The sequence below is a fragment of the Pelodiscus sinensis genome, chromosome 8, assembly GCF_049634645.1.
Source record: "Pelodiscus sinensis isolate JC-2024 chromosome 8, ASM4963464v1, whole genome shotgun sequence".
In the NCBI taxonomy this organism is placed as follows: domain Eukaryota; kingdom Metazoa; phylum Chordata; order Testudines; family Trionychidae; genus Pelodiscus; species Pelodiscus sinensis.
Genome location: NC_134718.1, coordinates 3,460,523 through 3,485,971, shown reverse-complemented (window position 1 = coordinate 3,485,971; position 25,449 = coordinate 3,460,523). Strand labels below are relative to the sequence as shown.

The 25,449-nt window shown below is 60.2% G+C and overlaps 1 protein-coding gene across 15 annotated transcripts in view; it reads right to left on the bottom strand.

Moving 5' to 3' along the window:
* CAMK2G (calcium/calmodulin dependent protein kinase II gamma) overlaps positions 1-14,951 on the bottom strand; it is an 84,334-nt gene extending 69,383 nt beyond the window's left edge. For 4 of the 15 annotated variants that reach the window (XM_075934608.1, XM_075934609.1, XM_075934610.1 and 1 more), the window contains exons 1-2: positions 14,754-14,951; positions 12,886-12,980 (exon numbers count right to left, since the gene is read on the bottom strand). In XM_075934608.1, coding sequence (XP_075790723.1) covers positions 12,886-12,980; positions 14,754-14,818 — 160 coding nt within the window. In that variant the 5' untranslated portion in view covers positions 14,819-14,951. Of the gene's footprint in view, positions 1-2,999; positions 3,211-12,885; positions 12,981-14,753 lie in introns of those variants that run through there. The other 11 variants (XM_075934615.1, XM_075934617.1, XM_075934611.1 and 8 more) reach the window with 5 other exon arrangements.
* Between the last annotated feature and the right edge of the window lie 10,498 nt (positions 14,952-25,449).

Sequence of the window (25,449 nt, the reverse complement as noted above, 5' to 3'; positions counted from 1 at the left end):
GGGATGTGACATATCGGTGAACTGAATAGTCGATCAGCCTCACGAATTCTTATCGGGTACTCGACTAGTCGATAGTCACTGGGCAGCCCCTGTCGGGGGGGAGGGGTCTGAGCTCCCGGACCCGGCGCGAGCCAGGACTGAGCCGGGCTGCCCGTCCGCCTGGCTCCTAACACACTTGAGATGCAGCGCCGCAGCGGGGGTAGGTCCGGACCCAGGACTGAGCCGGGCTGCCCACCCGCCTGGCTCCTAACACACTTGAGATGCAGAGCCGCAGCGGGGGTAGGTCCGCACCCAGGACGAGCCGGGCTGCCTGCCTGCCTGGCTCCTAACACACTTGAGATGCAGACCGGCAACAGGCGCACAGAGATCATGGTCTACACCTTTCCCCCGCAGACAGGCGCACAGAGATCATGGTCTACACCTTTCCCCCGCAGACAGGCGCACAGAGATCATGGTCTACACCTTTCCCCCGCAGACAGGCGCACAGAGATCATGGTCTACACCTTTCCCCCGCAGACAGGCGCACAGAGATCATGGTCTATGCCTTTCCCCCGCAGACAGGCGCACAGAGATCATGGTCTACACCTTTCCCCCACAGACAGGCGCACAGAGATCATGGTCTACACCTTTCCCCCGCAGACAGGCGCACAGAGATCATGGTCTACGCCTTTCCCCCACAGACAGGCGCACAGAGATCATGGTCTACACCTTTCCCCCACAGACAGGCGCACAGAGATCATGGTCTACACCTTTCCCCCGCAGACAGGCGCACAGAGATCATGGTCTACGCCTTTCCCCCACAGACAGGCGCACAGAGATCATGGTCTACACCTTTCCCCCACAGACAGGCGCACAGAGATCATGGTCTACACCTTTCCCCCGCAGACAGGCGCACAGAGATCATGGTCTACACCTTTCCCCCACAGACAGGCGCACAAAGGCCATGGTCTACACCTTTCCCCCGCAGACGGTGGTACCCCCAGGCAAACAGACCGGCAACAGGCGCACAGAGATCATACTACACCATTTAGGTTGCCATGACCGCAGGGCTCGGAGGTGTGAACCCCACCCCCACCCCAAGGCTGCAGCGTACGCAGGGCGAGAGCGAGGGCAGCACGCTTGCTGGCCACTGCCCAGAGGGTGGATTCCCACAGAAAACCCCTGCACGTCACTGCGGGCTGTGGCTGCGCCCCGGGGCCGCGCCAGCAAACCTACAGTCCCGTAGCGAGACCACCGGAGTCCTGCAGGGCAGGTGTGCCCGGAGCTTGGCTCGACTCCCCTTCCTGCTTGGGAGGGAGCGCCACGTTTCTGCTCCCGCTTGGCTCCTTGGGGCAGAGATCTCGGGGGGGCTGAAGGAAATCACAGCAGAGAGGCAACGAGAGATCCAGAAACTAAACCCCGATGCCCGGAGCCTGGCAGCAGTCGCGGGAGCACCCCCGACAGGCAAAGGCTGCGCGGCCAAGCCCTGCCAGTCTCACCACGCCTCCAACAGCGCACTGGCTGGGGTCCCCCGTGCTCCTCAGCCGGGCTCCGGGGGGCTATTCGGCTCCAGCCCCCGGGGGCCAGGGTGGATTCGGGGGTTGCGAGCGCAGCGCCGGCACGAGGGGACGGCAAGCAAGGCAATTGCTAAGTGACGCCGCGCCAGACGGTTGGGTTCCAGCATCCAGCCAGGCTCCCGCCTGAACCCCAGGCTCGGTGCCTCGGCAGCAAGCCGTTTTCACGGAGCCGACGCTGGGGCACCTGCCTCCCACTCTTGCCAGGGGCAGAGCCGTGTGGCCAGGCTGAGAACCCCTGCTCTGCGCCCCCGCCCGCCTGCTGGGGCTGTCTGCAATCGCCCCTCGCCAGCCCCACACAGCCTGGCGCGAGCGAAACTCAGCGGTCCCTCCCAGCAGCACCTTACACCAGTTCCAAACCAGGCCCGGCCCTCCCTCCCTCACAGGCCCACCACTTCGCTGGCTCGGCTCCGGCCACCCGGGCCGGGTCTTCCTCCCCTGCAGGAGCAGGTCCCATTCTCCGCTCTCCCATGGGGACACCTGTCCCTTGCCACGGGGCCTGGGGTGAACCTAGCCACCGGCGCTCTGCCACAGCCCGAGCAACGCAAGGGCTAGCCCGGCCGTCTCCGCGCACGGCCCACAGACCCGGGGTCCTCCAGCGGAGCTGCTGTGCGCGGAGGAGACCCGGCGCCGCCCAAGGGTGGGAGTGGGACTCACGGGCACAGAGCAACGCCGTGCCCGCCGGCTGGCCTGGCGCAGGGCGGGAAGGAAGCCGCCGGAGGGGTCACACCGACAGGACACACCCTTGGAGCAGCGCGAAGCACCCACAGCCCGGCTGAGCGGCAGCACTGCAGCAGGGAAGGAGCGCGCCGGAGGGGAGGCGCGCGCTTGCAGGAGAGGTCTCGGAGGATCAGAGCAATTAGAGTCTCAAAGCCGCCAATCTTGCCGCATTTCCCTGAGCAGCAGGGGAGCGGCTCTTAACTAAGCAGACCCCTGTAAGCACCGATCACATTCCCTGGGGGGCGGGGAGGCTCAACCCCCAACTCACCTGCCATTTGGATGGCCCCACCCGCCCCCTCCCCAGGCAGGCTGCAGTACAGGACAAGAGGACACAATGGGGCAGAGGTCAGGCAGCCAGGCTAGCGAACAGCCAAAGGAAAATCGGCCCCCTCTTGCATCCACGGATGAGAGGAGCTGCCTTGTCCCAGCAGACAAGCTATGGCTGCCAAGAGCAGCCGGGCCTTTGGCTCAGTACCTGCCCCGGAAACCCAGCCGCAGCCCCTAGGCCGGGGAAAGGGTCAGCCAGTTTCCTTGGGGCTGACTTAACAGGAGCGTGGTTCTGGGAGGCGCTGTGCCGTCCCACAGCGCCTCCGGGCCCCGCGCAAACCTCCCAGACGCTGACCGACGTTACGCCCTGGGCCACACCCCCTCAAAAGCACCTTCTTGTAGCCCAGCCTCAGCCTTGAAATGCCCCCGGACTGCCCAGACCCGCCTGGCGCCACGCACCATGTCTGAAGAGCAGGCCCGTGCGCCGACAAGGGCCCCAGAGGCCCTGCGGCACGCCGCGGCCCATGCCCCTCGAAACGCAGGATGCTCCAGCGCGTCTCCCGAGTCACGGGCGGGGAGGCGGCGGAAGAGTCGTTACAACAGACACGCAGGGCTCCGAGCCCTCTCCTCTGTGCCTCGGGGACATTTCAGCGCCAGAACCAGACGTGGGCAGAATATCCCAGGACGCAGCCCCTAAAAATAGCTTCTTACAGCAAGTCAGCCAGGCGGCAAAGGGGGAGGGGACTCGGCTCGCACATGGTCAGAGCTGCAAGAGGATGAACGCTCGCTCGCTCGCTCGGGAGGAGGAAGAGTTTGCCTCACGGGGGAAAGGAAGGAGACCGGGCGACCTTTTGCAAAACGCCCTCCTGCGCTACCAACGCTGGCGCTCACTCAGTGCAGAGGAAAACCTGCCCAGCAACACTTCTGAGGGGATGGGAAAAATCGATCACCTCTAAGACAGAAAAACCGGATTATTTGTATTGCAATTCAATACACGTTTATTATTAACAATAAAACGGTTTAAAATCCAATTTGAAATCCATGACCTGAGTTCATAAAGGTTTTGTCTTAAAATCGTTTCGATTCGATTAAAATACGAAGTCGTACATGTCTGCTGCCAAGTTTTAAAGAGAGTCCAATACTGCCCGGGCGGAAGTTACTAGTCAAGCCTGCGGCCCACACTGACAACAGCAGCCTCTTCCGCGGGCGCAGGGACAGGAATGCTTCACGGCAGTTTAGTCAACTACTCATTCCAAGGGAAGTACCCAATGGGGAGCTCCACACAGGACAGCTTCTCTCTCACCCCCCGTCTTTCTGCACAGGGGGGAAGGCTATCGATTCCTGAAGGACATCGTGACCAGGAACAAAGCAGTTCAATTCATTAGCGACAGAGAATGCTTCCTTTGTGTAATAAGAGAGTTACATTCCAGTGCAAACCCCGCTCTGATAAACACCTTCCTTTTTATATAGCCAACACTTTTAAGGCAGTTTTATTTAATAACAAATTAAAATAACATGAACTAATTTAATTTAATTTCCATCCAAAGAAAGTGACACTAATCACAAGTAAAATCTTAGTCTTGCAAATATGAAATGCAGACGCTGTATTCTAAAAGAATCATGTACAATTAAGAATCTGAATAAATACAAGCTAAGCTCTAAGACTGCTTAAATAACCATGTGTAGAAAGAGCACAGCCCCTTGGCCAGCAAAATCAGCATCAACTTTAGCGTCAACGCTATTTTGTTGCAAACAACGTGCTTCAATGTTTACCAGGTAAACAGAAGCCACCTTGGGAAAACAGCTGAAAATGATAAATGCCAAACGTGATGAAGCTCTCCAACTGAAATCCAGATTTCCTCCTTGCTGATTTCAATCCATCTACCCCGGCTGCACCTCATGTGGACAGAGCCGAAGGATACACGTGCTTGTCCCCCACGTCTCCCCTCCCAGGCCACAGGCAGGCCCAGTCTGAGGGCAGCCCCGACCCCAACCCTGCGGCAGATCCAGCAATGCCTGTGGGAGGCGCTACTCAAGAGAGTCTGTTTTGGGTCCATTGCACTTACGGGGCGTGTGGGGATTTCCGTGGGCTGGGGTTCCAGGCCCCTCTCTGGCGACTGGACTGAACAACGTGCCAGACTAGCATGGACTCTGGGCACCAAAGGTGTCAAACGCCTTTCCTAGCAATATCTAGGTGGAGGGGATGCAAATTCCCCACCTCCAGCTGTGCAACAGCCCATCGCTGGACCTGCCCTGAGGAAGGGCCCTTTCTCTGCTGCTCCCCCACTACAGGAGGCCAAGAGCTAAGCCCAAGCTGGAGAAGGAACGCCGGAGCCATTCCCGGTGGGCCGGGCTCTGAGCCTAGGCAGTGCCGAGCGGGGAACCCGGCTGTGGGCTCTGAAGGACGGACGCCTAGCACAGCCAAGGCGGGGACTGGAGGGTTGCTGGGCGATGGGACGCGCAGCGCACCGCTCACAGCCATGGGGGGCAGGCTGTGTGGCGAGGAGAGGCACGTGAGCCTCCACCCTGGAGACAGGAGCGGGGGGCCCGAAGCAGAGGGGTCCCCGTGGTACAATTCGGGTGCCAAGACACCCCTAACTCCGAAAGCACGGGGCACATTCCTGTTGGGAGGTCAGGCCTGCGGCCGGGGGGGCAGGGTCTGCACCAGCCCCTTGGCATCCCGGGGGGGGGGTCTGCCAATGCCCCGGGGGCCGGTGTGTGGCAAATGGGGAACAGACCCCTGAGTGGGCCTCCCGGGCACTGCCCCAGGCCAGTGGTCCAAGAGCTCCCCTTGCCTGGAGCCCGCCGGAGCCCCCTGCTTGCTGAGGACTGTCCCTGCCCTGAGCTCCCCAGCCAGCCTGTGCAGCGCCGGGGAGCTGGTGCAGAGCTCTGACTCAGGAGCTCCCCGGCCCTCTGCCGCAACAGGACATCCTGTGTGCAAAGAGGGAGGGGATGGACAGCGCGAGCTGGTTTCCTCGTCCCGCGCCGGCCGCCCATTGTGCCTTTCCCAGCCCCGGGCAGCTGGCGCAGAGCTGCTCTCCAGGCGGCGTCTCCTAGCTGCACTGTGGCGTCCTGCCCCTCCCCTCGCGCAGAGCAGGCTCCTCTGCCGCGAGGCCCCACACAACCACAGGCGCTGGACTCGCCTTGATTTGCACAGCTCCCCGCTCACAGCTGCATTGCAGATGAACCCTCTTAAAGTGGACACGCTGCCGCCGAGGCGCCCGGGCAGGGAGCGAGGCGGAGGCAGAGGCAGAGGCAGATCCGGCGCTTGCTGGGGGGAGGCGGCCCCTGGGGTTCCAAGCTCTGCCCAAGCCCATCGCCACCTCGCGCACAGGGCCCCGGAGCCCTCGGCCAGCGCGCACCTCGAGCGCCCGCCCGCCCACCACGCAGGCGAGGGCTCGGCACGGCCGGGGGACTGGCTGATCTGCCCGGGGAAAGCAACTGGCTTCGCAGGGACCCACCCCGGAGTCACCCCTCCTGGACCGACACTTAGGGCTGGGTCCTCCTCCCACCTGGCTTCCCCTCGCCAGCTCCCAAAGCCACAGGCACTGCGCTCCAGCAGGAGCGACCCAGCCCCACTCCCCCTCCAGAGACGTTCCCCGGGCGGGAGTGTCTCTGCCCAGGGACCCGGCCTCCCCACGCACAGGAGCCCAGGCCGGCAGGGACAGAGGAAGTGAGGGAACGAGCCCTTCGCAAGCCTAGAAACGCCCCACGTGTGGCTGGTGCTGCCGATAAGCCCTGCTGCAGGGAAAGGCGCCATCTCAAGGGAAGTGCAGCCGCTCAGAGGCAGCATGTGCCCCAAGAGCTGGGCAGCAGCGCGACAAGCACCCAAAGTCCCCCAGGCCCTCTGGGGCATCTGGCTGCCGCACTCCTCCGCCCCCAGGATGAACGGGGCTGCCGGGGGTGGCTGCAGGAGAGGGTCCTAACGAGGCGCAGCAGACCTGCTCCTGCGCCGGGCGAGCGGCTGCTAGAGCTGGCGCGGCTCCCAGCTGGCACTGCCCGCAGACACCAAAAACTAGTGCAAGCCCACAGCAGGGGCCAGAGGTCGCCGCAGAGCCCTGGGTTGGAGCAGGAGCGCTCGGGCGGGTTCGGCACGCCCCGGAGAGCCACGCCAGGGAAGGCAAGAGCGCAGCTTGCCCAGCGGAGCTGCCAGGCCGGCCGAGCTATTTACCACACGCACCCGGACACCTCCCAGCAGAGAACCACTCTCGTGTGGCACAGCCGCCAGCCGGGCGCCGCTCCGGGCCCGGCACAGCCGCCAGCCGGGCGCCGCTCCGGGCCCGGCACAGCCGCCAGCCGGGCGCCGCTCCGGGCCCGGCACAGCCGCCAGCCGGGCGCCGCTCCGGGCCCGGCACAGCCGCCAGCCGGGCGCCGCTCCGGGCCCGGCACAGCCGCCAGCCGGGCGCCGCTCCGGGCCCGGCACAGCCGCCAGCCGGGCGCCGCTCCGGGCCCGGCACAGCCGCCAGCCGGGCGCCGCTCCGGGCCCGGCACAGCCGCCAGCAGGGCGCCGCTCCGGGCCCGGCACAGCCGCCAGCAGGGCGCCGCTCCGGGCCCGGCACAGCCGCCAGCCGGGCGCCGCTCCGGGCCCGGCACAGCCGCCAGCCGGGCGCCGCTCCAAGCCTGGCTTCGCACGGGGGCACGCACGGAGGCAGGGAGCAGCCCGCGGAACCGACCCCGGCCAGCGAACTGGCGCTGGCTCTTTGAAATCCGGCTGCGTTGGCTCCCTCCTGCCCCCTCCGCCCGGCCTGTAAAATGCTCCGTGTGGGGCTGGGCAAACGAACCCCCCCCCCCCAGCGGTCGAGGAGAGGGGCCCACGAACGCTGAGAAAGGGGGCAGTGAAGGACGAGGCCCAAGCCCACTGGGGCAGGTGAAGGGGTCGTGGGGGACAGGGCCAAAAGGAACTGGGTTTGAGGTTTGTAGGTTCCCCCTTTTCTACAGCCCCACTGACGAGCTCCCGCTCACACGTGACACCCACAAGCGGGACTCTAATCCCGCAGCTCGCAGGGGCCGGGGAAAGAAAATCCTTGAGGGGGAGGGGAGGCAGCTGGCACAAGCCGGCCTCGCGCAGCAACCTGCCATTTGGTACAAGAGGAAACAAATTCCCTCTTCAGAAGTGTCTGATCCGGGCTAAGCGGCTGCTCTGGCCGTGCCCGGAGAGGGAGATTAACCCCTCCGTGGCGGGGAATTTCCACTCTCCCATCCCCCAAATTCAGCACACGCGCTCCGTGCAGCTCGGCTCTGCACGGCCCCCGCCCCCAGGGGCTCTGGCAGCCCGGCAGGAATCGTGCCGTGACACGCGGGCCACACACAACCCCCGGCTCAAAACCAGAGCGGGGGAGACGCCCCTTCCCAGGGCCGGCAGGCCCACGGCTGCACCCTGCCTTTGTTAGTGCCAGTAACTGGACACCCCAGAGCAGGGGGGCAGACAGGCAGCGAGGTGAAACCCTGCCTGCCCCGCTCCAGCGCCTTTATGAAATATACAGCGTAACCGAGAGGCAGCCCGGGGCGAGCCTGGCCCGGGGCAGGGCAGCAGGCAGCTTCCGGCCATCGCTAACCACAGCCCCAGCAGCCCCCCCAGGGAGTGAAATGCAGCCCGGCCCCTTCCCCGGCTCCTCTCCGAGGCCAGGGTCTCACACGCAGGGATAAAGCCCCATTGCAGCCCGGGTGGGGGCAGCGCTGCAGGAGGAAGAGGAGAGCACAGCCCGGGGGGCAGAGAAAGGCAGCTGGCGCGAGGTGCAAGGCTGCAGTTTATGACATCAGCGGATTAATACCCCTCCTTCCCCGGCTCACTTCCTGCTCCACGCGTGTGTGCTGCCAGCAGGGGCAGGGAGCCAGCCAGGCCAGGCCATGCACCCAGTGGAGAAGATCCGCCCCGCCCCGCCCCTTACCTGGAACGCTGGCCACCCCCGACACTAGGGGGGTCAGACAGCCCCGAGGGAGACACCGGGCCACTTCCCACACCCCCAGGCAGCAGGGGGGCCGGGCAGGGGCACTGAGCAGCCAGGCCCACCCTGGCAGAGCCGCTGGGTTACTTCCTCCCCGAGCCCTGCTCTCGGGATTGCTCTCTGCCCTCACCTGGGACCCTGCCTCTGGCGTCTGCTGGAACCTGCCCTCGCCCGCCGGCAGCTCCAGCTCCTCGTGGGACCGAATCCAGGGCGGGCCGGCTCAGCAGCTGCCCAGCCCTCCCCCGAGAGGGCCACGGTCAGCCTGCTCCTTCGCGCCCCCAGGAGCACTGAGGGGCAGCAGAGACGCTCCTCCCCGAGACGGGAGCATCGTCTCCCGTTTCCACCGGCGGCACAGGAGCCACAGAACCGCTGCTGCTCTGGACCCCACAAGGGCCACGCTCCTGGAGAGCCACCCTGGGCTCCAGCGCCCGGTCGGGTGAGCAGCCCGGGCGCCACCTCCAAAGGGACATTTACCCTGGCACAGGTGCTGAATGGGAACAAAGACAGGCCTGCGCGCAGGGTGCTGCCCTCCCTGTGCCGGGGGCTCCCTTGCCCCGCCCCCTACCCGCCACCGGCCCCAGTGCAGCGCGGGCCCCCCCTCCTACCCGCCACCGGCCCCAGTGCGGCGCGGGCCCCGCCCCCTACCCGCCACCGGCCGCAGACACCGAGCAGCCGAACCACGTCCCTCCGCGGCGCCGGAGGCATCCACTCCTCCGCAAGCCGCTCAGACCTGTCCCACAACGGGGAAGTTGGCCGAGGTGCTCGAAGCTCCGTCCCATTATTTTCCGGGGGCGCGTTTGTGACCACGACTGCCAAGAGCTGCCTGTCCCAGGAAGTCGGGGCAGTACCGGTTTGATGCCTTTGCCCGTGGGACCCTGCGCGAGAGCCGGCTCCCTTCAGCGTGTGGCTGCCAAGGGAACAAGCCGTGGTTTGCAGCTCGCCAGCAGAGCCCGTAGGACTCTCTGCCGTCTCTGGCCTACTTCCCTTTCCCCGAGCATCCCTTCGCTGCCTCTCAGCTCCCCCAGCGCCTCCACGCCAGACACCCCGCCTCTGCTCTTCTTGGGGCCGGGCCGTGGCAGGACCTTTGCCCACACAGCCAGCGTGGACACAGGGCCGTGCTCCTGGCCCTAGTGAGTCCTGGGGATGGCACGGAGGGACAGCCTGCTGGCAGACGAACCGCTGCACAGGGAGCACGAGATAGCACCCGGCAGGGCAGGGCCGGACCGCTTGGCCTGAGGCCGTCCCATCTATCCCGGCTGAAACACAGGTTCAGCCCCCGGCTTCAGGGTTCCCAACCCTGGACTCGCCCCGGAGGCTCTTCCCCGAGCGCTCTCCCACGTATCAGCCCCTGGGCCCTCGACCTGACGCCTCACGCCAGCGCGCTCCCGCCTTTGCCAGACAGCAGCGAGCTGCTTGGACCTACGCTCCCCGTTTACGCACTTGCAGGGTCGCGTCGCACCCCGCGGGGCTCCAGCTTTCTGTCCGAGTGCCCCGGTCACGCAGCAAGCCTCGCAGGGCAGCCTCCCTTGCAAACGGACAGGGTCTCAGGCTGTCCGCCCCACCCCGGGCAGGGCTGACACAGCACCGTGCCCTGAGGGGTCATGACCCTCAGCTTCTGGCCACAGCACCGCACTGGCATTATCCCCCACAAACCCCAAATCTTCTGTAAGGCCGGCCTGCATCTCTGGCCTAGGCCTAGAATCTGTTTGCTCCTGCCCTGTGAGCCATTCTCTTGGTTATTTACCACTCTCCTAAGCTTCGCAGGGATGGCGCAATGCTTTCTTCCACGTGACTGATAAAAACGTTAAGTAGCGGAGGGCCAAGAACAGATCCCTGCAAGACGCCACCCGACGCACACACCACTCACTGCCAATTCCCCACTCACACTCTGAAATCTATCAGCTACCCGGTTTTGAATCCGCCTAGCACGTCCCGTGTCATTTCATGTCGCTAGAGGCGTTTTGAATTCAAGGGTGTGTGTGGACCCAGCCAGATGCCTCACAAAAGTCTGAGCAGGGACACCCCAGGGGATACCATAGTATGCGTAGAAGCCAGTTGGATGCATGCTCCCGACAAGGCAAGAACTAACATCGGAGGGGGTAGGGCAGGCAAAGGAAACCCAGTCTACTGCAGCATTCATGTCCCTGTCCTGCTGCCATCACAGAGCTTTTGAAAAAGAACTGCCCACCAGCTCCACCCTTTGAGTTGTTGATTCAGCTCCCTTATCACTGGGCACCAGCCCCGACGTCTCCCCAGCATTTCTACTTTGAATGTTTATCCAGCTAGACTCTTACACGGTCGTCATGTCTGAGCCCCCGTTCCCAGCAGCCAAGCGGAGCAGCGTCAGTTCTTCGCTGCCTTGCCTTTCCCTACTTCATTTCAGTTCCTTGGGGCTCTCAGATACTTCAGCGGGGCCTCAAGAGCCTGATCAGCCACTTCCTCTTCCTCTTCCTCCTCCTCCCAATATTTCTCTCTCGGTCGGTTTCAAGTTCTCACATTAGCTCTCTCCACATCAGATACTGTAGGACAGCTGTGTTCTACCAGCCCCGCGTCAATACCCTGGATTAACAGCACTCCCGCCCACTGGCACGGGAGCCCTACTCCACTGACTCTTTCAATCAAAGACTCCCTACCGGCAGGAAGTACATCAAGGAGGATTTCTCCTCTAGCTGGACTCTCTACTTCCTTTGCCTAGCGTGACACGCGATAACGTTCCCCGCCTGTTGTATTCAGCACTCCACAGCTGTCTGAGAACCTGGAGTCTGACCTGGTGCTTCTGGACTCCCTGGAACTGGCCTAGGAACGTTCTGTTCTCGTTTTCCTCTAGCCGTGTTTCCCAACCAGGGTTCCGCGGGTCATCGTCAGGGGTTCCGCGAGAAATCAATACTTTTTTTCTCACAATGTAAGCTGACTAGATATATAACAGCTCTTTACAAATAAACCTTCTTGACAATAATTTAGCAGTAATTGAATTGCGCTTCCTGCTGTCAACTTTTTCCGGCCAAGCAAACGTTTTCATCGGTAGGGGTTCCTTGGGATATGAAAAATTATTTTAGAGGTTCCTCCATGGGAAAAAGGTTGGGAATCACTGCTCTAGCCCCATAGCTTCGCTATTTCTTGCAACCTTACCAGATAATTTCACTACCACTCTGCTATGGGGAAACCTGTTTCCTGCTGCTTTGGTGAATTCCCAGTATTCCCCGCCCCTCCCTCTGAGGGACTGCAGCCCCGATGTCGGCCGGTTGTGTCCCTGGAACATTAGGGTTCAGTTTTGGCTGCTGGTCTCCCAAATGCCCGTTTCCTGCGCCGGTAGCAGCCTGCGTAACCAGCGCTGCTAGCCCACCCCCGTGTGCTCCCGTGGCAACTGCACAGCACAGACGCCAGTGCTCCATGAATCGACAGCCTTCCGGCCAAGCACGCACAGCTCCCTCGGCTGCTCCCTGGGATCTCAACTCGACGCCGACTAGCAGGACAAAGCCTCAGCCTGCAGCACTCCTCCCAAGGTCCCGAGTCATCCTCGACCCACCGATCCCCCCCTTGGCACCTGCTGTTCCCTGCCCGGGTGCAAGCTCCGCCAGGCACCCCCTTGCACCGGGGAGAAGCATCGCACCCCTTCCTCCTTTTATGAGCCAGCCAGCCTGAGCGACTTCTGTGCTACCGATCACCTGCCTCTCTGGGCTCGCCCTTTGGATACACCCTGCAGAGCTCAGTTTCCAGCTCCTCGGAGACTTTTATCCAACCCTTCGCCTCATCCCCGCAGGGTTCCCAGCCAGCTCCTCCCGCTGCAATCCCGTTCCCTTCACCGATTTCAGCTCCTGCCCAGGCACCTCCAGAGGGGACGCCGCCTCGCGCCTCATGCATACGTAACCCGGGTGCTGAAGTGAACCAGTGCAAGCCACAGGAGAAGTTCAGCAGCCAGGTCTGGGATGACAGATTCTCGGTTCCCTTCCACCCCACTGCCCTGAGCTTAGCTGACACGTCCCGGCTTTGAAGCGAGGCTTTGGAGGATGGTGGAAGAGAACAGAAATGTCATTCATTCCTTTCGGACAGAGCCCTTCCAGCCCGTTCAAACGTGCTTGGATTGGAGACAGGACTAGCTACAAAAGGAACGCACCGTCTGTGATACCTCCCGAAACAGGCCAGACGTTTCCTCTGACCAGGCTTCCAGCAATGCTGGCTCAGCGAGGACACAACAGGCCCTCGAAATAGATGGCAGGAAGGACTCCCAGAAGTTGGGATCTTGCGACATTCCTTCAGGCTACCATTTGCATCACTGCTTATTACTTCACACTGAACGAATAAAACCAAGACAGCCACCTCCGGCGCCCATACACTTGCTGCAACTAAAATTCCAATCACAGCCCTCCTGTTCACAAAGGAAGGCTAATCCGGGTACTAACCTCTGGCTGACAGCTTTTTGGTGTTGATGATTTTTGCAGCATATTCCTGGGATGAACTTTTCTTCACACATCGGCGGACCACTGAGAAGGCTCCCCTAGAAGAAAGAGATCAGGGGCTGTGAAACTGAAAATAAAAAGACAACAGGCACAATTTCCACCCCACAACACAGACATGTCAAGTCAGCAAATAACACCAGAGACGACACCTAGGAACCCATTTTCCTCAGTTCTTGTCTTAGCTGGGCCACAGCACGTTAGACGAGACACGAACTCGCTACACCGCCTTCCCTGGGTAAAATACTCAGGGTGAATCCCTCTTCCCAGGTAACTTTGCATTTTAGAAATGAGAGCGACAGTTGCTGCAAAGGGCTGTAGGCAGAACAGACAGAGGAAGAGTTCCTAGGAGGAAAGGAAGATGGCACAAGGAAAAAGGAAAAAGGCAAGACAGCCCGAGCCCTAAGAGTTTGTGGGGAAGACGGAAAACCGGGAAAGGAGTCCCAACAGGAAAGCTGGTGGGGAGAGCGACAAGAGAACCAGCTTCATGGGAGAAAAGCTCCAGGAAGCCAGAAGGACGAGAAAGGGGAAGCTGCCAGGGAAGCAGCCAAGCCCTAGAGCAGTCCCCGGAGAGTCTCTACACCGGACAGGAAAACTTAACCCATTGGAGAGTTTCTGGCCCTAGGCAGCTGGGCCCCTCCCTACACTGCAGAGTCCGGACCTGGCCTCATTTCAGGCTCCCGGCGCCTCACACTGCAAGCACCGGGGCTGGGGGCTGAGCCGCAGGCTGCAGCAGCCACCTAGGAATGGGGATGGGGCAGAGACACAGCAGCGCCCAGAGCCTGGTGCAGGGAAGGAGGGGAAAGGTGCAGCAGTCCTCAGGGATCCCATGCTGGCTGCTGCATCACCTGCATGTCTGCACAGGGCCCCACTACAGGCCAGGGCCGCAGGGCGCAGCAAGGCCTGATCCCAATGCAGGGGGGGGCCCGTCCACAGACCCGGCCTCAGGCAGGGCTGGGACTGTGCCGGGGAGGAGGAAGAGCCAGGGCAGGGGTCCCAGCAAAGGCAGCAGTGGCTCTCACCAGGATGGGTGGGGGAGCAGGGTGCTGCAGCACCAAGCAGTCCAGGCATAGGGCTGGGAGATGGGAGTAAGTCCCGAGGCGGCAGGGCAAGGCAGGGGGGCCCTGGCGCGCAGTGAGGCCTGGGGGTAGAAGGGGAGGGACCCTAGAGCAGCAGTACCCACTCCCGGGTAGGACGGGGCCAGCCTCCTAGGCAGCCCTGGGGTGCAGCTGCCAGCCCCAGAGCCAGGGCAGCGGCACCAGCGAGAGGGGAAGCAGCACCGAGCTGAGCAGGGCAGCTGGGTGGTGCAACAGCTCCAGGGCTAGGGGAGAAGTGGCCCCAGGGCATGGCTGGGTGTGCAGGGGGGGTTGTTGTAGGCTCTGGGGCAGGGCTGGGGGCGTATGGGGAAGTCAGGCTTCCTGGGCCGGGCATGCGGGGGGAGGGACGTGGGGGGCTCCTGGCCAGGGCAGAGGGGTGCACGGGGGGGATCGAGTTCTGGAGCAGGGCAGGGGTGCAGGCGCCGGGGGTGCAGGCTCCGAGGCGGGGAGGCGCAGGGGGCCGGGTTCCTGGCCGGGGGGGGCGCAGAGCTCCCGGCCGGGGGGTGGCAGGGGGCCGGGTTCCTGGCCGGGGGGGGCGCAGAGCTCCCGGCCGGGGGGGGGGTGGCAGGGGGCCGGGTTCCTGGCCGGGGGGGTCGCAGGGGGCTGGGTTCCTGGCCGTGGGGGCCCCGGGGGGGCGCAGGGCTCCCGGCCGGGGGGAGGGCGCGGGGGGCCGGGCTCCCGGCCGGGGGTGCGGGGCAGGGGCGGCTCGCTCCGTACTTGCCGAGCTCCTCGTAGAGCTGGTAGTCGTCGGTGAAGCGGGTGCTGGGGGCGGGCGCGGCCATCGGGCCGGGCGGCGGGTCGCGCTGTGCCCCGGGCTCTGGCTCCGCGCCGCCCTGCACAGTCACCGCTCGCCAGGCAGCACCGCGAGATCTGCCGGGGACACTCCCCGCCCGCCGGCCCGCCCCGCTCCCCGGCCCGCCCGCCGGGCCCTCCAGCCGCCCGGGAGCCGCCGGGCCTGTGCGCGGGCTGCCGGTGTGTGGCGTGACCGACACGGCGGCCCCTGCGCCCCAGACAGCCCCGGTACCGGCCTCGCCCCCCGGCCCCCCGCTAGAGCAGCCCCCCCGGCCCTCGGGGCTTGCAGGCTGCTCCCCCCCCCCCCCGCTAGAACAGCCCCCCCGGCCCTCGGGGCTTGCAGGCTGCTCCCCCCCCCGCTAGAACAGCCCCCCCCGGCCCTCGGGGCTTGCAGGCTGCTCCCCCCCCCCCGCTAGAACAGCCCCCCCGGCCCGCGGGGCTTGCAGGCTGCTCCCCCCCCGCTAGAACAGCCCCCCCGGCCCTCGGGGCTTGCAGGCTGCTCCCCCCCCCGCTAGAGCAGCCCCCCCGGCCCTCGGGGCTTGCAGGCTGCTCCCCCCCCGCTAGAACAGCCCCCCCCCGGCCCTCGGGGCTTGCAGGCTGCTCCCCCCCCGCTAGAGCAGCCCCCCCCGGCCCTCGGGGCTTGCAGGCTGCTCCCCCCCCGCTAGAACAGCCCCCCCCGGCCCTCGGGGCTTGCAGGCTGCTCCCCCCCCGCTAGAACAGCCCCCCCCGGCCCTCGGGGCTTGCAGGCTGCTCCCCCCCCCCGCTAGAACAGCCCCCCCCCGGCGCTTGCAGGCTGCTCCCCCCCCGCTAGAACAGCCCCCCCCGGCCCTCGGGGTTTGCAGGCTGCTCTACCCCCCCGCTAGAACAGCCCCCCCGGGGCTTGCAGGCTGCTCTCCCCCCCCCCACTAGAACAGCCCCCCCCCCCCCCGGGGCTTGCAGGCTGCTCTCCCCCCCGCTAGAACAGCCCCCCCCCCCGGGGCTTGCAGGCTGCTCTCCCCCCTGCTAGAACAGCCCCCCCCCCGGGGCTTGCAGGCTGCTCTCCCCCCCGCTAGAACAGCCCCCCCCCCGGGGCTTGCAGGCTGCTCTCCCCCCTGCTAGAACAGCCCCCCCCCCGGGGCTTGCAGGCTGCTCTCCCTCCCCGCTAGAACAGCCCCCCCCCCCGGGGCTTGCAGGCTGCTCTCCCCCCTGCTAGAACAGCCCCCCCCCCCCGGGGCTTGCAGGCTGCTCTCCCTCCCCGCTAGAACAGCCCCCCCGGGGCTTGCAGGCTGCTCTCCCCCCCGCTAGAACAGCCCCCCCCCGGGGTTTGCAAGCTGCTCTCCCCCCTGGCCGCTAGAACTGTCCCCCCTCGGGGCTTGCAGGCTGCTCTCCACCCCGCCCCTGTTCCAGCCAGCCAGGAGGGCTGGGGTTGCTGCCCAGTGCCGGGGGCCCGGAGCGGAGCTGGGGCCACGTGGCTGGCTGGCTGCGCTGGGGGCCAGTAGGAGAAATGTGGTTGCTTGGCCTTCCAGGGTGCAGGGCTGGGGCTGTGCAGCTGCTCAGTGCTGAGGGCAGAGGTGCTAGCCTGGGGCTGGGACTAGCGATCACAATGGGTGCTGGGCTCCAGTGGGCAGGAAAGGGGCAGGGTCCGGGGGAGAGGTCTCCCTAAGCCAGCCGTTCCTCGCTGCCCAAGAAGGGCCCGCTGTTGACTCTCACCCCTGTGATCCCCCCGTCCTCTTCCACACAACTGCCACTTCGCCAGCTGGGCCCATGGGATTCTCCCATCCTTGCGGTGCTGAACCTCATTTCTTTTGGCCCAATCCTCCAATTTGGCTAGGTCCCTGGGGACCCTGTCTAGCCCTATCCTCCAGTGCATCTCCTCCTCCCGCAAACGTGCTGCGGGAGCAGTCTGTCCCATTTTCCCATCGTTGATGAAGAGGTGGAACACTGCGAGATCAGGAAAACCAGGGGGCTGGTGTGAACTGGGAAATAGAGAGCTGCTAGCCCCGTGTTCATAGGCACCGACGGGAGAGGAAAGCAAACGTGCCACGGGGTGCTTTGTCTTGTTGGCTACATGCAGAAGTCGCTGAGGAAAACAAGCAGCTGGTGAAGATGGGACAGAATAGCAACATGCGTGATGCCTTCAGGCCGACAGAGCCGTGTCCTGCAGTCCCACATGCACTGTGGTGTGGGCCGTGGCCCCACAAAGGTGCCACCGGCGGACCAGCCTCACGCGCTCCAGCAAAGTAAACCCGACTCCAACCTGTCTCTGCTGCGCAGCTGCTTGCCACAGCCACTTTAGAGGCTCTCTGCTGCTTAATGATTCTGTGATTGCCACCATAATAGTCTGTGTTTTATGACAAAGCAGGTCGAGTGTGGAACACGGGCTTTGGGCAGGCTGCCCTCGCTGAAGAGGGCACACCCGCGTTGGCTCTCCAAAGGGCCAAGAAAAGGAGCAGATTACAGACACGGAGACCAGCAGTAGCATTAAGCTGCTGTGAAGCTGGAGCACACCGTCGAAGTAGGTCTTGTTACTGCACGCGCAGCAGCAGCAACGAGGCATTTTGCAAAGTGACAGGAGCGCACAGCCGCAGCAAACAGTTGTCTGTCTGTCCGTGTGTTTCCCTGCTGAAACGTGTAGAGTGAGGGTGCTGAGAACCCCTGGACCAAACTGTAAACCCCGGATGGGGCAGAAACAACTTCCAGTTCCAGGGGTGTCAGTGCCCCCACGCCCAGCACCTACGGATCCAGCAGCTGCACACCTCGTGGCCGGGTTCTGCGGCCCACATTCCATCCGCCAGTCAGTGCAGAAAAGGGGCCAGCAAGGAGCACTCAATTCCCAGCTTGCACCAGGCTGAACCCAGCTTGTGACACAAGTTACAGCAGTCCCTGGGCTGCTCCAGCTTGTGTCTGCTAGCTCTGGTCCGATGTTGCTGGAGCAGAGAGGGTCAAGCTGTACTAAACAGAGTGGGGACAGCCTGGGCTCCGAGACGGAGCAAGCAGGAAAGAGAGATGGAGCCCTGGTGGAGGGAAGGTGCAGCAGAAAAGGGAGCAAGGGAAGGCTCGCGAAGGAGGAAAGAGAAGAGTGCACAGGGAGGCAGAATGACAGACACACAAAACATGAAAACAGCTTCTCAAAAAGCCAGAAAGTCCCTTCCGGTTTGAAAATTGTTCCACAGAATGTCGTTCCTGCCAGAGCTCGTGCGAACCCCGGGAGGTATTAGGCACTGCACCGGCAGAGGCAGCTCTTGTCCCAGAGACTGCCAGTGTAGATTTGGTTGAGAATCCATTGTCGGCTCATGATCCAGCACTCTGTTAGAGCCCATTTTAAACCCCATCTCTGACCCTGCCCACTGAGAGGAAGACGGACAAGAGTAGCAAGGAGAAGGGGAAGACAATTCTGACCTGTCTTTCGGCCCCATGTCAGCTAAGTGCCTGCAGGCTCCTAAGAGCAAGCCTGGGGCATGTGCACCAGGAACCAGGATGAGTGGCAGTTCCCCGGCCATATCCAGAGATGCAAGACCCAGGATCCGCAGCAGCTGTTCAGTAAAGGGTCCAAAATTGACAGCACGTGACATACTAGAAACCAGAAAACCTGGAGTGAGCAAGAGCAGTTTGGCGGGGTCAGAGGGGACACGTGACTCCAGGGACCACAAGCAACCACTCTTGTCTTTAACCCCAGGAGGGGAAGGGCATTGCCATTGGAAAATAGCCACCGGGCCAGCAGTGAAGTCAGGGGACTTTTCCATAGATGCCAATGGGCTTTGCATCGCGCTCACCCAGGTGGGGGAGTTCAGTGTTTTGAGCATTGGCCTGCTAACCCCAGGGTTGTGAGTTCAGTCCTTGAGGGGACCATTTAGGGATCTGGGGCAAATCTGTCAGGGATGGGGCTTGGTCCTGCCAGGAGGATGGGGGACTAGACTTGATGACCTCTCAAGGTCCCTTCCAGCTCTGTGAAATAGGTAGAGCTCCATTTAGTAGGGACTCAGTATGTCTGCACTTGCACTCGACTGGCAAAACTTTTGTTGCTCACGGGTGTGCTACATCCCCCGCCAATGACAGAGTTTTGTGGCAGCAGGTGAAAATGTGAATGCTGCTTTCCTGTCGCCAGAGGGAAAGCTGCTCACGGGGAGTGGATGTTTTATCAGCAAAAGTGCCGACAAGCAGCATTTTCACTCGCCAGCGTTTAGCAACCAGATTGCGTCGACGGTGCCTGGTCGCTAAGAGCCGCGTAGAGCAGGCATGCCCTCCGTGACTGAGCAGCGTGCTGATCCCGCAAAACCAGGCCCTTTCCTAGTCACAAGTGCTCCAAGGTGAGTGGAAGGGGGGTTGGGGCATCGAAAGGAGGCTGGGAAAGCCGGGCGCGTGTTCTACACTGCCAGTGCCATGGGAGCAGACGCGCGAGCACGGATTTGGAAGCTCGTTTTCAGAAACTGGCACCGCAGGGGGACGAAGTGCTGGGCACAGAGCTTGCTGAAGGACTCTAGGAGAACGCAGCCGGAGGAGAATGGAAGGGCTGCGCGTGGGCTAGCTGGCCCGGCAGGTGGGACCTGCGTGGCGCGAAAGGAGAACGCTGCGGTCAAGGGGAGGCCTGGCTGGTGCCTGCACAGAACTAGGTTGTAGAAACTAGAAAATCCATGTAGTGGTAAGGGAGGCTCTTGAAAAGGGCTCGTCAGTGGGCCCAGGGGGTTTCACTGGGCCATTGCCTCTTCTCAGTTACCCCACTGAACATCTCAGGGCAGTCCAGGGCCTATCATGGAGTAGTCCAGGTTTCCAGAAAATGATAGTGAGAGCTCTCATGGAGGTAGTACAGGTCTGCATCCTTACCCCCTCAAGCAGGCCAGCACGTAGTCTGGGTTTAAGAACCAGCACTCCGCTAGGTATGCTCAAACCCAAACCATGCAAAGCATAGTTCTGTATGCAAGGCCTACTGAAATCAATGGGCCTTTCCATTGTTTGAATGGGTTTTGGATCAGGCCACAGGCACCCCAGAGCCAGGTTGGAGAGCTGATGAGTCTCCGGGGAAGGGCAGGAACACAAAGCCCCGCGTGCTGGGCTACAAAACAAGTGAAAGGACATTGGCTGGAATTCAACTCCCAGTGGGAAATGGGAAAGTACAATCTTTAGCTGGCAGGGAAGCTGCACACAGCCGTTGCTCCAGTAACATTAAACAAGCAAAAGGGCAATAGGTACTAATGTGCCAAGCAGGGTGGTGCCAGAGATGACCAGACATTGACAACGATAAAGGAGATGGGAAGGCTGAGGAAGCAGAAAGAGAAACAAATGGGGGGGAAATTAGGAGGAGCCAAAAAGAGATCAGCAACAAATTAAAAAAACTAGTGAACTATCCAACTCAAATTGTCATTAGCCCTAATAAGCACGGAGTTCAGGACTAGCAGCAGAGTGGGAGCCAGGGGCTAAAAGCTGGTGAGTTGCAGGAATACAATGGATACATTCTGGGTCTTGTCCAGACTCCCACCAGCAATCCCATTGTAACTCACGATGCAGACTCTCATGCCTACGCTCTCCTCCCGCCTGTAGTCTGTCTATTCAGAAAGCCAGTTCTTTGAGGCAGAGCCTGTTGTCCAGCACAGAACACAACAGGGCTCTTGGTAGGCTCTCTTGGCAACTGTACGGGTGGTATTATTACATGCACATAATAAAACCAGGCAGAGGACAATATAAAATACTGAGTGCTAAGAGTGAGGAGTTGTTTGCTTCAGTCTTTGGAGGGGTGTGGAGGGCTGGCTTAATCAGGCACTGGCCCTAGGGGTGACAGCCGAGGCACAAGGCAGCATGTACAGATCCAAACAGATTCTAAAACTCTAGAGGGCAGGTTTTGAGAACAGAAGTAGTCAACGTCAGGTGCCAAACTTGACTTTCAAAAATACTGAGCACCCACCAGAAAAATCAGGTTCCTTTAAAGCAGCGTTTCTCAAACTGTGGGGGTTGCGAGCAACTTAGACGGGGGGTCGCAGCTGGATTCAGTTTTCCACTTGCGACCCCTCTCTCCAGGGCCACAAAGAGTGGTGGAAGGTAGCCGCCAGCAAGCCGTTCAGCATGGCCAGGGCCACGGGACTCCAGGAGCACAGCTCAGCTGCAGCAGGAGGCAAGGCGGCGGGAGAGTGAGGCCAGCGCAGGAGCGGACGTGTGAGGGGCTGGTTGGGGCACAGTTGCTGGGTGACTGAACGCTTCCCCAGCTGGGAGAGGGCAGGGTCCCTCAGGCAGCGGGCTGGGGGATTGGGTCGGGGCAGAGGACCCAGAGGTAAATAAGGGCACGTGGGGGTCAGAGGAGGAGGCAGAGGAAACACGGGAGAGGAGAGGAGGAACCAACCAACCAACCAAAGGGACGTGTAGTGGAAAAGAGGCACAGAGGAGAGAGAGACGGGGGGAAGGGCGTTGAGGACCGCAAACGCCATGAAGGAACCCCAGGAGGGCAAGGAGTCTGGTGAGAAGGGGGGAGGAAGCGTCCCAGGGCAGTGAGGGTGGGGGGGGGTCATATACATTCATTTAGCATTTTAGGGGGTTGTGGTATCACAAAGTTTGAGAACCCCTGCTTTAAGGTCTTTCAGGCTGGGCACCCAAAAGGCGAGTCAGCCAAAATCCCTGCTCATTTCTGACAGTTTGCCCTGGGTAAATGTCTGACTCACAGGTGCAGGTAACACACATCCTCAAGCACAAAAGGAAACAAGGAAACAGAGCAACTTTTAAGCAGACGAGTTTAAAATGGTTACATAAAAACTCACTACTGGAGAACTGAAGAGACAATCGTGGGATTAACCTCATTTGACTTTACCAATCCACCCTCCATTTCATTCAGTACGTTGCCTCCATTAGGAACTTCAAGATGATAAACATGAAGGAAGAGAAAAACCCAACAAGAGACTCATGTAACACACACATTTGTGCAATACTGTATTATGGAGGAGTGTTCCCTCCGGTCCCCTTCCTAGCTAATATTCAGAATATGCCCTGAAGTAGGAGGACTGGTAGCACTTGCAATTTTACTCCTATCTTGTATCAGTACAGGTGCCATTCTGTTTCATGTCAATGCCTAGTCATGTTTTGATTCTCACTAAAGATATTGAGTCAGTAATATCCTGCAGCATGGAGTGCCATGAGTTAATTATATAGTTCATGCACAACAGGATCTGATAACACCGTAAACGTGTTCTAAGGTCACTGTGTGCTCACAAGTTCTCATGGAACAGGGAAAACAGGCACATCTAATGAGCACCCCTGTTTTACATGCCTATACCATGGCACTGCAAAGCACAGGAAGGTTGCTCAAAGAAATGGGAGAGGACTGATTGCTACTCTCAGGAGAGTCTGCACCTTTGGCTGCTGTGGGTCTCGGTTTAGCTGCTGGCTCACAGGACTCCTTTGCCAAGAACTGGAGTACAGGGCTCTCAGTAGAAGAGAAGTGTGGCTTTCTTCTCACTCCTCCGGGCTCAAGACTCTGGATTTCTTAAGTGAAGCTTGGATTGTGGCATACAAGATGGCTGTCTTCATATGTGTGCTGCTGCAAGCCTGCTGAATTCACCCTCCGTGTAGGGGACTTGTGGGGGACCTCGGGTAGCACATATCCAGGGACACCATTGCAAGTGGAGAGTAAGGGGGCCTCTCGCCCCCCTTACCTCCAAGTTTCGTACCCAAAGTCTACTCCCAGGGCACACCCTGCCCCAGATGGAGCTCGTAACTGCAACACAGCTTGAGTCTCACTGAGGCTTTGTCCACACACTTCGTAGCTTAAAGCACAGCTGCAGCTCTACGGAAGCCACTTCGGCGAGGGGAGTAGCTAGCAGCGCTGGTGCCTGACAGCACAGTAACTTGCTGCACTCGGGGATGCATGCGTGTGGTCTCTTCACACCCTGGAACCAGACAGTTACAGCGCTGAAAAGGGCCAGGAGACTTGGCCTGAGTTCTAAAGCTGGGGAGCATTACGGACATTTGGGACAGGGAGTTTTCTATACACAGAGGCAGGCTGATTAACAAATGGCTTGTCACTAATGTCAAGTAAGGACCCAGAGATGATTGTGAAAGCATTGCCAGGCACGCCGGATAAAAGATGGGAAAAAAGGGTAGGACTAAATATTGAGATTGGAGAGAGGTAAAGAGTGGAGTCGCCGAGGGACCAGCACTTGTTCAACAATACTGGGAAAAGCGCTACACAGTGAGATGGCAACATTTAGAGAGGATACAAAATGACTCAAAATAGTTACGTCCCAAGCTGGCTGCAAAGAGTTACAAGGGATCTCACAAAGCTGGGTGACTGCAACATAATGGCAGATGGAATTCAATGTTGATAAATGCAAAGTAATGCACATGGAAAACATAATCCCTACTATACACATAAAATGATGGGGTTTAAATTAGCTGTTACCACGCAAGAGAGAAATCTTGCAGTCATTGTAGACGGTTCTCTGAAAACATCTGCTCAATGTGCAGTAGCAATCAAAAAAGCTAACAGAATACTGGGAATCATTAGGAAAGGGATAGATAACAAGACAAAAACATCCTATTGCCTCTCTATACACCTCTGGTGTGCTCACATATGGAATACTGTGTGCGTCTCAAAAGGATATTCTGCGTTCAGAGAAGGGCATCAGACATGAGGAACACCCCTATGAGGAGAGATGAAAAAGGCTGGGGCTTTTCCACTTGGAAAAGAGACAACGAAGGCAGGATAGGAGAAGTCTACATAATCATGGCTGCTGTGCAAAAATCAAGAGAGAAAATGTCATTTATTCCCTCGCGTCACACAAAAACGAGTCGCTGCCCCATGAAACCACCAGGCAGCAGACTGAAAACAAACCAAGTATTTCTCCACAGTTAACCTGTGGGACTCTGTCAGGGGTGTTGGGAAGGCCCCAATTGTAACAAGGTTGCAGTAAAAGCGAGACAAGTTCATGGAGGCTAGGTCCATCAATGGCTACTGGCTACACTATGTTCTCTCTCTCCCTCACCACTGCTGGCAGAAGCTGGATCACTTGTTGATTCCCTGTTCTATTCATTCCCTCTGGCGCTGGCCACTGTGGGCAGACAGAGCACTGGGCCAGAGGGACCTTTGGGCCGACCCAGTCTGGCTGTTCTGATGGTCTTAGATAGAACCCAGATGTATCTGACCTGCTCCTCTCTGCTGTAACCACTAGTCCTCACTCCCTTCCCAGAGCCGAGACAAAGCCCAAGAGTCTCTGGGAAGGGAGTGGGGTCTAGTGGTTACAGCAGAGAGCAGCAAGGTCTTAGATCCCGGTCGTCCCCTCCCATGGCTGGGCAAGTGAGAGGCACATACTCCAACAGGTTGTACCTCTCTAGTACGGCCCCTCAGGACTTGAGTGGTGCTGAACCAGAAAATCTGCCGAGCCAGGGGAGGTCTCTATTTCCCTGAGACAAATAAATGGAACAATGTTTGCAATGGTGCTTACTAATGTAGGGCTGCACTGATATGCCCTGGCTAGGCATAGGCTTAAGCTGCTCGTGCTGTACACAATTTTACTGTATTGGCACAAGGAAACAGGTAAATCAAATATAGAAAAGATGCTTACACTTAACAGCATCACCAACACTCCCACTGCTGACCGGGCTCTCAGAAGACATGTAGGGTAAGTCAGAGCTAAACAGCAGCACAGAATACGAAGAGCCAAGACAGGGGGCTGTAAACAGACTTCATGGGGCTGCACCCATAAGCAGACATCAAGCTAACTAAAATCAAGCCAGACCATGGATGTTGCCGGACTAGAGAGGTTCAACCTGTTCTAGATTAGATCAAGTGGGAAGGGTTGGTGTTTCTGGAGTGGAAATCCCTAAAATCTGGCCCTGGCCCTGACCTTGAAGACTTCTGCCATGGGATAGGTGCAATGGTGATGCAAGATTCTCAACACTCATCTTGAAATGGCCACCAGGGCAGAGCAGTCAGCAGCCACTTTGAGAGTCACGTTCTTTGTTGTACCACGGTTATGCCAACGCAATGGCCCTTACGTCCACGACTAGCACTGTGTGCACTCCCTCACCTCCGAAGAGCAGAGACTGGCAAGAAGGGTTCCCCTTAGTGCCAGATGTGGCGAGTTTTGTGATGTAGGCACTTAACCACAGAGAAATAGCCTCCTTGCACTTAGGCCACTGAACAGCCGACACGCTTTGGGTCACCATGGAATGTAGGCTGGATTCAGCCCCACACTGAAAGATCCATTGTTCCAGAGTTTCCTCGCCCCGTCTTTGGCCCTTCCTCCTGTTGCCCTCTTCGCTTGTGGGACAAACTGGTGCTAAGTTCAGGGTTTTCTGGGAGGTGCAGTGACCTCAGCCCCTGCTGACAGACAGCTAGTGAAGGCATTCCGGCTCAGATCCTCCAAAGATATACTGGTGCCTGACTCCCATTGGTTCCAATGGGCGTTAGGTACCTACATAGGACCTGAGATTCTGGGCCTTGCAGGATAGCCCTCATGGGGCCCCAATCCTCCTGTGAGTTCTGTGCATGCAGACTCCTGAGCTTGTAGTCAGTAGAGCTCCCTGGAGGCTCAGGGTCTGTCCACCTAGAGCTCACAGCAGGATCAGGGCCTGAGCTTACTATTCTCTTCTGGGCCGACACACCCTCTGAAATTGTTTTCTACTGCGAACAGCTTTGCAGATATAAGAGAGACATGAATACACA